The 14401-nt window shown below is 40.8% G+C and overlaps 1 protein-coding gene across 1 annotated transcript; it reads left to right on the top strand.

Moving 5' to 3' along the window:
* The first annotated feature begins 2636 nt into the window (after positions 1-2636).
* LRIT1 (leucine rich repeat, Ig-like and transmembrane domains 1) lies at positions 2637-12682 on the top strand. The gene is made up of 4 exons (XM_063306279.1): positions 2637-2758; positions 5884-6350; positions 10181-10486; positions 11682-12682. The coding sequence occupies exons 1-4, from the start codon at positions 2637-2639 to the stop codon at positions 12680-12682; spliced, it is 1896 nt and encodes a 631-aa protein (XP_063162349.1).
* The last annotated feature ends 1719 nt before the right edge of the window (positions 12683-14401 follow it).

Here is a 14401-nt window from a genome sequence, read left to right as displayed (position 1 = left end):
GGGCTAGAAACCAGGAGACTGAGAGTTCTAGTCCCGCCTGAGGCATGAAAGCCGGCTGGGTGACCTGGGCCAGTCGCTCTCTCTCAGCCCAACCCACCTCACAGGGTTGTTGTTGTTGTGGAGAAACTAGGAGGAGGAAGGAGTATTAGCTATGTTCGCCACCTTGAGTTATTTATAAAAAAATAATAATAAAGGTGGGATAAAAATAAACAAACAAACAAATAAGACAGTGGAAAATCAATCCAAACCCATCCTGCACCAATTGTTCATGGATTTATCACTTGCAAATTCTCAAAATGCTCATCGTAGAGAAAATAGTCATAAAACATCATAATATGAAGAGGGAATGGACGACATGGCTCTACTTTGTCACCTGTAATGTCCCATCCTGGATGCTGTCTAGCATTGCATCTTACCTTTTCCTGTTTTTCCTTTCCTTGGTGAGTGACCCATCTCCAGATAAAGCAACCAGTCAACGTTCTTCTTTTCTCATAAGGTCTGTGGAAACTGTGAGGGGTGGAGAGGTTGGTGAGCATCTTGTGCTTTGGAAGATGTTCACATACCCCTACCCCACAGAAGTAAAGGCTCATGCCTATTAATAAAATTGGTTAGTTTGAAAAGGTGCTACCAGATTCCTCCTGATTTTTGGCTACCAACATGGGTCCCCTCCTACAATGTCTCCTCCTACAATGTAATACACAGATTCCAGAAGTTATATATGATTAAGGACATCACTTGGGGAACACACTTCTAGTTGATCTTTTTATATTGTGCTGAAAGAAGAAAAGAAACGGCAATGGCAACCTTTTCCTCTTTTTCACCACTTCTTAATATACGAACTGACTCATCCTCCCATTATTTTCAGTTGAAAAGGAGATATATTTTCGTTTCCATGATCCACTGAACTTGATGACTGAATCTACCACTTCTTTAGCCAAGCGTTTGTACAAGGCACTAAGCTACGAATTGCTGTTATCAGCAGATGAGAGGCGAATTAAAGTGTTGGCTTTACATAATGTTTAGTATAGCAGTACAACTGGTTTTACTGTTTACTTACAAATAATACCAAATCAGCACATTTCTGTCCATTTAATCAGATTCTTCCTTGTGGCACAGAACATCATTAATAATCCTTTTTCTTTAATTCTGTTCCTTGGTGGAGAGTTTAATCCCTGATGTCCTAATATCCTTCTCTTTTTCTTGTGTAACAGAACTATTTCATTATAAAGTGCAGAAGAGAATAAGAAGCACAAACCAGGAAGTAGGGTTAAGAGAGCTGCAGATTACTTCATCAGAAAGCTTATGCCTTTTAATACAATGTGTTAATCCGAAAAGGTGTTACCAGGCTCCTTCTGTTTTTCTGCCACCATTGAGTAACATGGGTCTGCTTCTACGCTGGCAGGTAGAGGAACCCAAACATATTTGTTCAATGTAGTCTAAGATGAAGAATGGGTTCCTCTTTGACAATGGAGAAAATGCCCACTGATGGGGCAGCATCTGAGCCTTGGAAATCCCTGTATGCCTATAGGACATAGGGGGTCTCTGGTCCTTCAGATTTTGCTGAGCTACTAGCACCATCAGATTGGCTTGTCCAATGGGAACTACAGTTTCAGCAATATTTGGAGGGGCACAGGTCTCCCAAATGTAGGAGAACTTTGGTGATGATTCTGCAGATGACAGATGCCAAAATGTAGCCTTTCAGAATGATATGGAATATGTTTGAGATTGCTTTGTTTCTTTGCATCCCAAGATATCTCACTTCCTTGAAAGGTTCCACATTCAGCCTTATTAATTATGATAGTCTATAGCTATCATTGTCCCCACAACTAGGTGCCACCACCTAACCAAACTTGATTCATCTTGAAAAACTAACCAGGATTGGTTCTGGTTGGTACTTACATAGGAGACCCCTGGAAAATCTTGGAAGAAGGTTCTGGCAAATCTGTTCCATATTTCTACCAAAACAACTACATGAGCATAGGAATTAAAAACAAACAAACAAAACACTGGAAAACTTTAAGACTAGAGTATCATTCTTCGTTACCACTCCTCTATCATGTACGGTTTGAACCAGAGATATTTTGAGCTCACGAATTACAGCTCATATCTCAGTTACTCATTTTTATGAACTTCTTTTTGCACTTGTCTGTGGTACAGATTCTTTATAGCTATACACTAACATGTTCTTCCTTTGAGAATATTAGAAAGAACAGTGCTTTCCAATTCATGCCTCACTGCATACATCATTTGTCCTTGAGGAAGGTCACTCCAAGAAAGGCTGAGTTGCTCTGAAGGAAAAGCTAAAACATCACTCAAAATATGCACAGTAAAAAAAAGAGAGAAAAACTTCCACGTTCAAAAGCTGGCTTCCTACCCAAACATTGTTTTGAAATGATCCCTAGAGAGGAGGGAAGAAATCTTTCTGCTGATGATTCCAGGAAGCTATAAGCATCTCTGTTCAAATAACCTCATTCTTAATCCCCTGCCTATCCAATTTTATCTGGTGACTTCAGCAGGGCGCTGGGAGATCACTGCAGAACAGGAAGGGCAATGTGAGCGATCCCATGGACGCAATACGAGAGGAACTTCAGCCGCTCTGACCAGGATTTGGATGCCTTACTCAAGACCGGATCATGATGTGGGTCACAGTGGGCTTCCTTTGCTGCCTAAGTTTTGGAAGTCTGCCTTGGATGCTCTGTTTTTGCCCTTCTCAATGCAGCTGCTCCTTCTACAGCATCAGTGAAAGGACAAGAGCGAGGTAATGTTGCTGTGATTTGCCTTTATGGCTCAATGGGTGCCAAGAAGATTGTCTGGCCAGGGTTGGTCCACCGCACTTCCTTGGTGGAGGAGGAAAGTTGCTTCTTGCATTTGGGTTGCAAATGTTATTTTCCCGATTGCTTCACACAAGGACTCCATGTGCTGTGGGATTAACAGGGGGAGTACAGTATAATCTGATTTCAGAAATGCCATTTGATGGTCTTTTATGCTAAGGCAGAAGCAATATAATTAACATTATACAGTATTATGGGGAAATCGACCAAAACAGAACTTTGTAAAAATGAATATAACCTAAAACATTAAAAGCATAGCTATTATCATAATTTTTAAACGTTTAAACAATGTGCAGATACAGTACATTCTACTCGTTTTTCAGCTAGATGTTTTTTGGAAGCTATCTATGACATGAAAGTTTACTCCGAGCCCTGAAAAATTGTCTGGGGCAAACATGTTAAAAGCGTGAGATGAATTTATGTTTATTTGAGGAAACAGATGTGGGTTTTGACTGAAGGCGCACTTCAAAACAGAACCTACTGTCTCTGCAAGCGTTGGTAACACCTACACATCAGCATGACTTTATAGTCAGAAAGAATGCTAACCTTTCTTGATTAAGGTTTATAGGCTTTATGAAAGATAGTGTTTGGGTACTGTATGCCAAACTCTTTTTTTAAAAAGGCATGTAACAGTCAACACAGATGAAATGGTTTGGGTGGGGGTCAACTAAAAACCATTTATATATACAATCTTCACCTTTCATGTCACCCTTCTGCACCTTCTGATTTTATCACACATCTCTGTGTGGAAACACATATTCCCATTCCCAGTAAAATAAAAAAAGATGAAAGAAGTGACATCTTCAACATGCAATAAGAATCTTTGGCCTCTCAGAAGCAACTACTGCTACAAAATGTTCTGGACTCTGGCATTGCTTTCTCTGCGGATAAGCCAGGGGGTTATATAAATGTGCTTTAGCTATGTGCTACCATAGAAATTGGTTAGTCTAGGTCATGTAACATAATCTCGAAGGCCTGTCCAAGCAGTTCTCCAAATCAACTTATACCGAATGTAATTCAGGTGGAGTCCCTTTCTCACAATCCTTCCCTGGAGTCAAGAACGTCTTCTGAAATGGCCTGGTTTCCTCTGAACTTTTTTGTATTTCCAAGGCCTCTTAGATATTCCATGAGAGTAATAGAACAAACCACTCTAAGAATATTTCCTCAGAGACTTCAAAAACCAGTAGGGGCCTCAGTGGGATGGGGGTCAAAAAAGTCAAGATGGTTGTCACCATTGTTCAATTGAAGCTCCAATCGATGTGGAGCTTCAATCAGCTCAGGCCACCATTTTTTGAAAAGGTATTTATTTAGAAGGTTTATATGGCCCCCACTGATCTTACACAATATAACCCTGGGAGGATAACAACAGTCAAACCCAAATAATATATTAAGAAATACAAACACCCCCCGCCCCCATTACAAACCATCACACTCTAACCAGGCACCATAAGATCTCACACCAACTGGATAAGTGCTGAGCTCAACTCCTATCCTGGCTCAGTGCCTGGGATAAGTGCCGGCTCTCCAAGGCCTTCCAGAAGGCCAAGAGGGTTGGACTTTTTAAACCTTTTTGACACCCCATGGAGACCTCTGAAAGCCAGCATCCAAAGCTACATTAATTTCCAAAGTAGCCTTTGATCCCATGTCAATTCCTCTGGGTCACTTTTAATAGATAAAAATGGCATTGAGCTGCAACCTTGTGCTTTGTTTGGCCTATATTTTTCATTTTGTTTTGGTGTGATTGAGTGGTGCAGGTGGATGTTTAGCTTATGTGGTTGTGCGCATGCCAGGTGTTAGGTCTTTTCCTGGAGATGTAACAGTTTGCTTTTTCTAAATAGAATATCCTGTGTGCTTTGTGCACAAATCTGTGCCCATCCTCTATGATCAGGTAGAGTTGGCATGCTTTGGGCCCCATCAATTAGACTGTATTGCTTGATGGGACCTAGGAAGTGGGCTTTCTCTGTTGTGGTGCCTCTCCTGTAGAATGATGGCCCCCAAAATCTGTATGGTCCTGTCCCTATTTGAATGAGCTCTTAAAACCTGTTTTTTCTCCCAGGCCTTGGGCTACAGTGGGATGTGGGTCACTTGTTAGATGTTTGTTCAGGTGTGTGGGTGATATTTTTCCAGACATCTGTTTTGTATGATCCCTGTATTGTTGTATTTTTAATTTTTTTATGTTGTACACTACCCAGAATGGAGATGAAGTAAGAGGGCCTATAAAATCAATCAATCAATCCATCAACATGTTGGCCTGAGACTCCATCTCTGCCGTACGGTTGGTTTCCTAACCAAGTTACTTGGCTCTGAATTTTCTGTGAAATTGAAACAGCAGCATGATTCCAATAAGAGATGCTGTCTTTAGAATCTCAGTTCCCTACCTCAGCTATTTACTTAAGTTTTCAGGGATGTTATTATTGTTAGCTTCACTATTTTCCTTTTGTAATATGAGGCTATGTAGCCTGGCCATAACCACAATGCAAGCTATTTTGTGATTGACCAAGTCTCACCATGTCAGCTAAATTGTGAAGTTGCCCACAACACAGTATGAAAACAAGCAAGCCTATGCATTGTTCTTCAAACTTTAGACACCTTTCAGTAGTCAGGACTTTGCTCTCCTAAATCTTCTTGAGAAGAATATCTTCTCTTCTCTTAAGACCTTAAATCACACTGCCAGCGTCCAGTTTAATGCTTTTAAGACTGGGAATGTGTCTTACAAGAAAGAACCAGGGGACTTGTAAGTTCCCATTTGACAAATCCTGCTTTATAGGTGTAATTGGCTACAGAAGTCACAGGTTCATTAGAATATCAGGTCCATCTTGAAACTCCAGCGAAGTAGAAAGGAAGACGTTTCAAGATGGGCAAAGCAGATGTACAGCCAAAGATTGATCAGAAGCATACTAAGTGAATGTGAATTCATTTATGGAAAATTATAGGCTAGATCCAAGTTTTATAATCATAGGAGCCTGGAAGAAGAGAGCAAGACATATTCACACATAAAACTGGTGATTAAAAGTGTTCCAGGTATAATTTTGACAAATCTTTGTTCCAACAGAGCTATTCTGTGCAATGACCCGGAGATGACACTTACACCTGCGAACTTCCCGGGAGACACTTTTAAACTTCGGATAGAAAAAACAGCAATTCGAAGAGTCACTGGGGAGTCTCTCCATTCTCTTCACAACTTGGAATTCCTCTGGATGCCCTACAATGCCTTGGCAAGTCTCAGAGTGGCTAACTTTAGGGGCCTGTACCAGCTGCAAGAGCTCAGGCTGGATGGAAATGTCCTTGCCTCCTTTCCGTGGGAAGCTCTTCAAAACATGCCCCAGCTGAGATTGCTGGACTTGCATAACAATCAGATTGCCTCCATACCAGCCCATGCTGCTCAGTATATCCGGAACATCACTTATCTAGATATCTCAAGCAATAAACTGATGATGCTTCCTCAAGAACTTATTGCAGTCTGGTTGAGTCTCCAAGCAGTTCCACACTTCCCTAATGACAACTCTAAGATCATCTTAGGTAAGACATTTGGGGATGAGTAAAAGAAGAAATCTCTGCCTACATGATCCATGGTCATAGATCCTTGGGTTTGGTCCAGGCAAAGTTAACTGACCTTGTTTCCCTTGGGATCAATGGAAGAGATGTGAAGCCATCACCATCTTGTTCCATACTTTGCATAGAAGCTGTTGGATTTCTTTAATGATACCCAATTCAGGCCTGATATTGGTACTGAAGCAACTGTCTTCATAGCAGATGTTGAATGATGAGTAGCAAAGGGAATGTGTTAGTTGCCAGGCTCTGTGACTCTAAATTAACATGCTGGTTTTGGATGCTGTGAAGAATGCTATCTCATCAAGAGTATTTAAGTAAAATTCAGTTGTTAATCCAGCTGGCTTCTGGGTGTTGAAAGGTGGGAAGAGATTCCCTTTTCTTTAATTTCAGGAAAAAAAAATACTTTGGCCACCCCAATCTACTAGGTTGGATCGATTTTCAGTCCAATTTTTTGGCTAGATCCAGATTCAACCATACTTAGAAGAGATTCAGTGGAATCTGGATTAGTCCAGGCTGCCATAAACTTCACTGATTTCCATGAACCTCTACTAAATGTGACTGAATCTGGATCTAATCAAATGTCTCTGATAGATAAGGCCTCTTTTAAAAAAGGGTGAGACATTCTTATATTCAAACACAGTTCTTAGAAAATAAGAATGTTTCCTCTGCAGAGAAGACCATCTGTTTCATCTGTAAAAGCCACTGTTCTATGTATGCCTCCTCTGAGGACAGGGATTTGTCTATGCAATGATCAGTTGGTCTGGTCTGTACTTGATACAAAACGACAGAAGAAGTATATTAGAGGAGGCAATAGATGGAGGTCTAGAACAATTTCAGCTCGAGGAAGTCATCCATTATTTAATCAGTTTTGTTCTTGCAAGCCCCAGGTAGAGCACCATTGCCAGAATAAGGCAACTGGAAATTACAGCTAGTCTTTATTGAGTGACCACTCGTTCAGTGACTGATAGAAATTACAATGGTACTGAATGAGAGGAACTTATGACCAGTCCTCATAATTGTGGCTGTCATAGCATCCCTGAGGTCATGTGATCATGATTCAGGCACTTGGCAACTGCCTTGCAATTATGATGGTCGCAGATTCCTGTGGTCACGTGATCATCATCAGCGACCCTTCCTGCCAGCCTCCTACAAGTAAAGTCAATGGGGAAGCCAGTAGGAGGTCACAAATGGGGATCACGTGACCGTAGGATGCTGTGACTGCATGGGATTTGCCTAATAATGCAGTTGGGATTACTGTAACTGCTGTTGTAAGTCAGCATGGTCATATGACGTCAAGTTTTATGACTGCATCACTTAGCGATGGAGTTGCTGGTCCCAATTACCATCGTTAAGTGAGGACTGCCCATATTTTGTTTTTTCTTATTAGATCTTCATAGTCTACCAGTGGAACCTGATGCAGAACTGTAGGCTTAGAATTAAATAGTATGTTTTAGCTTTAGCTGGAACTCCCAATCATTATCTTCTGATTCCCCAAGTTTTCTTGATTTCAGTAATATAATGGAAAATGGAGCGAAAAAGGAGCCATTTGGTTGTTGCTATTGTTAAATATTGAGGAAATCCTTTCTGATCTACACTACATTTTTGGAGAGCTACTAGTAGATCATAAGTTACCTTGTGCCTTCTACTACTCTTGGACATATACGGTTACTCTGTGAAGAGGGGAATCTATAAGACTTTCCTTTGGCTCTGTCTGGCAATAAATATTGCTATATTTGCCCAAATTGCATTCTGCTCATCCGAGTGGAGCAAACACCTCTTGGCTCTTTCCCTCTCATCACATTTGGCCTGGGATGTCCTTTAAAATAATAATAATAATAATAATAATAATAATAATAATATTGATATATAATATATCAATAATATAATAATATAATTAATAATATATAATAATATATATTATAGAGCCCCCCACTGGGGGAAAGGGGCAGTAATCTAAATCTAATATATATATATATATATATATATATATATATATATATATATATAATGAATTTGCATCATCATCATCATCATCATCATCATCATCATCAATTGCAGCATTGTCTGAAGCTATAGTGCTTTGTCATGAATTCCCACTGAAATTCAGTTCAGATTCTTTCCAAATATCCCTGCTTCCATTAACTGCTATCGCAGAGATTCATTTTCTTCCCAGGTCCCTCAAGTTCATTCTTCCCCAGATGCATTTCCTCCAAGATTTCTTGCCATGAATGGAGTCTCTCTAACTTGAATTTCCTCCATGAAAATTTATTCTCCAGTACCATCAATTCTCTATCACACTTTGCTTTTCCCTCAACACATTAAGAAAAAAATGTTGGCTAGTTTTCTTCATCATCCTTCACTGGTTTTCCTCATCATGTTTAACCCTGAGGCCCAGTGGTTGTGCTAATATTTGCACCTCTGTGGTCACCATTCCATTTGAAGTGAAGGCTGAATAAACGTACTACAGTAAGGGTAGAACAAAACCAAATGTTGCATATCTTTGTCCTGCTACAGATTACGGAACCCTCATTCAATTTATTTCCTTTGATTTTTCTTTTTTCTTTTTTTTCCTGGAGGGAAGGAATTGGACAAGGTTCCATTTGAAAATATGCTAGAAAGGGGTGATTTGACTGAACCTCCATTAAACCAAATCACCCATTCAAAGCTTCCTGCTGCTTTTAATGCCTTAAAGATGACAATTTTGCACACTCTATGCATTATACCCACAGTTGCCCCGAAGAGGCTAACCTATATCTAAAACCAAATGTAGAGGCTGGGACAGTATAGATCCAGCCAAACTGAACTTTGGGGGGGGGGGGGGAGCAGGGAGAACAAAAATTGAACATTATTAAAATACAGGGAGTAAAAATATTAACTGCATTAATGAATGTACTTTACTTCTAGTTACATTTAAATCTGATTTAAATTTAATCTTTTTCCTGGCCTCATGTAGTTTTTAGAGCAAGGCTCTTGGCTTGGCATTCACCTTAGAAAAGCAATTTGCACATCCTGGTCTAATCAACTCCATCAAGTTTTTTTTTTTTTAAAGTAAAGTTTCCATCCAGTGAGGATGTCTGTTGGGAGGTGGGTCAAAAAAGCCACAGAAACTACAGCCCTTTTGTGTATGCGCTAACATCATACACATGTGTCTATCACTGCAAAAAGTTATTTAACATTTAAAAGAAAATCTATGTTTGAAGTTGAAACTAGCATGGGCGATCATTTAAGACCACAGAGAATCAGTATGGCTAATAAACAAACTAGTAAATAAATTTGTAAGATCCCCACCTTCCTAATTGGTCAAACAGATGCAGTTATGTAATGCCGGTGGGGAGAGATTCTGCAAAAGGGGAAATTTGGTGGCTTTGCAGCCTGTGTGATTCAGCTGTTAAAAATTCTGTCCAGAAGGATCAAGCATGTGTTTGAATAACTGCTTGAATAGCATGTCTTTTTGTTGTATGTCTGCAAATGCTGAACAGTGTTGTTCAGGATGAAGGAAAAAATATGTGGAGTCCCTGGTGCTCTCTGAGCTTGTTTGTTTGCTTGCAGATGTTTTGTTGCTTGACTAGGCATCATCTAGTCGGGCAATGAGATGTCTGCAAACGAACAACCAAGCTCAGACAGCACCAAGGACTCCACAGTTCAACCTTGAGCTACAGATATTCTCCTCTATTGAAAAAAGATGTGCTAGAAGAAGTCCATCCTTGAATTTTCACAGGTTTCCTTTGTTCATGCAACAGTTGATGAACCCCTTTGATGATGTAATGGTTGACACTCTGAATGACTTCTCTTCCCAGGCTTACAGGACAATCCGTGGGCCTGTGGCTGCAGCCTCTATGAGATGGCTCACTTCCTCAACTTCCAGTCCCTCAATATAGCATTCATTGAACCAAAACTGAAATGCTTCAATCCTGAGAACCTGGCTAGAGTTTTCTTCAGTCAAGTGGAACTGAGGAAGTGCCAGAGCCCAGTTGTGCACACCTCAGTGGCTAAAGTGAAGAGCACGCTGGGAAGCACAGTCCTGCTGCGGTGTGGGACCACTGGGGTGCCGGTTCCGGAGCTGAGCTGGAGGAGGGCTGATGGAAAACCACTCAATGGCACAGGTTGGTTCTACTGCCCCATCACATCTGCCTGAGCTCAGGACAGAGGGAAGTGATTACTATGTTTGGGTGTAGAATAGCCACTGTGTTCCTGACCAATTCTGAATGTGAATGTGGGGTTTGAAACATGTGAACGCATGCTTCGAGGATCTGTCTGCAACTCCTTAAAGCAGTTGTATCTTTTTCCAGAATGGAAAACTGCAGTTGCAAATGAATTCCACAAAAATAGACACTTGGTTTAAGGAAACGCAGGTAGAGGTTACATGGACGTACCTATGTGCTCCAAAGCACCTTTTTGACTTGGAATCCAAGGCACCACACAATCTTATTCTCTGTACTATCTCTCCTTGTCCCTCTCCATAATACTATAAATATATTAAATAAGTAACCCTTGAAAAAGTACTTCTGTTCTTAATTGGTTGCATGTTTCTAAACCACACCATTAGAATTATTCTAATCTGAAGTTTGAGACCCAGTCTGGTGAAGTAGTTAAGGCACCGGGCCAGAAATGTGGAGACCTTGAGTTCTAGTCCTGCCTTAGGCACGAAGCCAGCTGGGTGACCTGGGCCAGTCACTCTCTCTCAGCCCTAGGAAGAAGCAGGCAGTGGCAAACCACTTCCGAAAACCTTGCCAAGTAAACTGCAGGGACTTGTCCAGGCAGTCTCCGAGAATTGGACACAATTGAACAGACTAAAATAAATAAATAAATCTGAAGTTAACCCATAACTAAATGAAGTAACCACTAAAAGAAAAATGTTAGAAAGAAAAATGCCATTAAAAATAAATACCTTAGAACAGCCTTTCTCAACCTTTTGACCCTGGAGGAACCCTTGAAATATTTTTCAGGCCTCGGGGAACCCCTGCACATTCTGGCTCAAATAGAGGCCAAGTTACAAAAATATTTTATTTGTTTTATGCGTAGCCCTGTATATATGAATTAACAGTGTTCTTAAACTAAACTAACTAAAAATAAAGAATGGAATGTATCTCTTTAATGTGAAGTTGCCCCAATTTGAAATAAGTTTTTAAAGAAATTGTGATGTCCCAAGGAACCCTTAGTGACCTCTCACGGAACCAGAGAGTGCCACAGAACCCTGATTGAGAAACCCTGCCTTAGAAATTCACCATAGAATATAAGGGTGCCCACCAGCTTATCTTTGCAGAACCTTTATCCACTTTGTTTTACTTCTCTCTCTAGTGCACCAAGAAATTTCCAGTGATGGAACAAGCTGGTCTATTTTAGGACTGCCTGTTATCTCTTACTTTGATTCGGGAGAATACATATGCAAAGCAAAGAACTTTCTTGGCACCACTGAAGCATTTATCTCCTTGATCATCACTGATTCGAAAAGCATAGATGACCCTGCGGCAGATTTGAAAGGAATGTGGAATGGACCAGTCAAGGGAATGGAAACAGCAGCCCACAACGACAATCTAGTCGCAAGATATGTCATGCCAACTTCAACTCCTCCCACTTCGGATGTCAGACCAGGTCCAGCCAAGACCGATGGGAATCTGGCGCTTCAAGATCAGGCACTAAATATGAAAAACAACCCAAGAAATATTTTAGCAAGTCTGCCCACCACTCACCAGGAATCTGAATGCATAGTGAGGTCTGTCAGAGTTATTGGAGATACTGATCATAGTGTCTCCTTAGCGTGGAAAGCCCCCCAGGCCAATAATACTACTATATTCAGTATCCTTTATGCAATCTTTGGAGAGAAGGACATGCGCAGGATCGATGTGGAGCCAAGGAAGACCAGGGCCACCATCAGTGGTTTGATGCCGAAGACCAAATATATCGCATGCGTTTGTGTGAAAGGACTAATACCCAAGAAGGAACAGTGCATCATCTTCTCAACAGATGAAGTTGCCAGTGCTGGTGGAACCCAAAAACTGATCAACGTGGTGGTCATCAGTGTGGCTTGTGTCATTGCGGTCCCTCTGACCCTGGTGGTCTGTTGTGGGGCTCTGAAAAGACGCTGCAAAAAATGCTTCATTCAGAAACCCAAGGAAATTCAGGACTCTTATGTCACTTTTGAAAGCCTCTCTCCAGGAACAAAAGCAAAAGGCATAGAGGGGGAATACTTGACTCATCACATACTTGATGAATCTAATAGGTTACTCTCTTCAAGGTCCAGTGTGGACTCGGAAGCAGTTCCGAAGGTAGATGGACAGCTAAATGAATACTTCTGCTGATAATGGTTTCTTAACTAACCTGACAACTGCAATTCTGTCCTGATATCTGGCAGTCCCTCTTTTGCCTGAGGTCTTTCATGTCATAAATGCATGTTTCATATAAGAACACAATGTATAGCTTGACCGGAGGCTTGAAGTTAAAATCTCAGTAGTGTAAATAAATTATGAGCAAGTTTCCTGGGACTTTCCCCCCTGTTTTTGAGATTCAAAATTCAATGAGGGGTCCATTAATATTCCATGGCAGAATGTTATTAAAACTAAATAAATGAGAGTATGAAACCACAAAGGGAAAGGAGAGAAGAGAAAATGTAGAAGCAGGAGATGATTATTGGATTTATATTTTCTCTGGATTTCAGGAATGAAGCCTGACTGTGGAGGTGGAGGTGGAGGCTGGGTGGAGGCCGGGTGAGGGTAGATGTGATCCTTTGAGTGTGGAAGGGATTTGAGTTTGTGTGAGGGAGATACTGATTGAATTTTTAGAAGGATTGGAGTTGTGATGTAAATTCAAGTTCCCTTCCACAGCCTCACATTCTTTTATCCCTACCAGTTTCTAAATACCGTGTGTTGCTTAAAAGGGATTGGAAAACCAAAGGATGGGAAGAAAAAAGCAAGGTGGGTACTGAAGTACCACCTGTATCTACCTGGCATCTTAGACTGATTCTTCCTTTTGGCAAAAGGAATTCAGATCAATAAAGAAATATGTTTACACGTATGTGATGTTGCTGGTGTATATTATGGCATCTTGTCCATTCTCAGTTTCAAAGACCGTTACATAACAGTAGAGAATATATTTAGCCCAGACTTGAACTGTTGGGTTCTTGGTGTTCTCTGAGCCTGATTGTTGTTTGTTTATTCGTTTGTTTATTTATTTAAAACATTTATATAGCCACCCATCTTGTATCAAACTATGGGAGGCTCACAGCCAAGACATAAAACCTCATTTATGTACAATAAAAATATTAAAAACAAAGATATTAAAAACAAAACAGAAACAACCCCCCCACCCCTGTTTTCCTACAGACACTCATTACCAGATTAGGTAGTGCACTGGTGATATTACCTAGCCAAGAGGTGCAAGAGGTGCAAAGACTAGGCCAACATTCAGAGAAACCATTTTACTCTCATCATTATAAGCCAGGTTTCAGCCCTATTAGGTAGACCAGACTAAGAAACCAGTGCCATACAGGCCAAGACTACTTTTATCATGATAGCTACAATAACAGAATCCTGTAAGTCTGAATATGCTTCCCCCTCCCTCCCTTTATCTAGGTGTGAACTAGGATAAACCCCATCTGAGATGTGTACTCACACTAGTTTCAAGCCCTGTTTATCTGATCATTGCCTTGGTAGCAGTTCTTCCTCATGTCCTTCATGACCATTCTATACCCCTCTACACCAGGATCCATGGAAGCATCAGTTGTTTCCAACCTGAAAACAAAGGAGTCTATGAAGATTGAGTGCCTTATCATTCTCCTAAAACACTAGCCATTCAGTGTATTCAGACATTTCCAAGGTGGTGGAAGATAGGAATACTTGGCTACAGTTCCTGGTGCTTTTGAGGGTGAATGGGTCAAAGCTAGAGAAAAAGGGCTGCTAAAAGCCAAAATACTTCAGCAGGAAGGTGTGTATCTCATGACTATGAAATTACTTAATAGACCAGCATTCTACAACGCTCATGTTCCTTTTGCTACATCTGAGATCAGGCAGTGGCCAAGGTGG

Source organism: Candoia aspera, chromosome 6 (genome assembly GCF_035149785.1).
Source record: "Candoia aspera isolate rCanAsp1 chromosome 6, rCanAsp1.hap2, whole genome shotgun sequence".
Taxonomy (NCBI): Eukaryota; Metazoa; Chordata; class Lepidosauria; order Squamata; family Boidae; genus Candoia; species Candoia aspera.
Note: the sequence above shows the minus strand (reverse complement) of the source record. Positions and strands in the feature narration are given on the sequence as shown.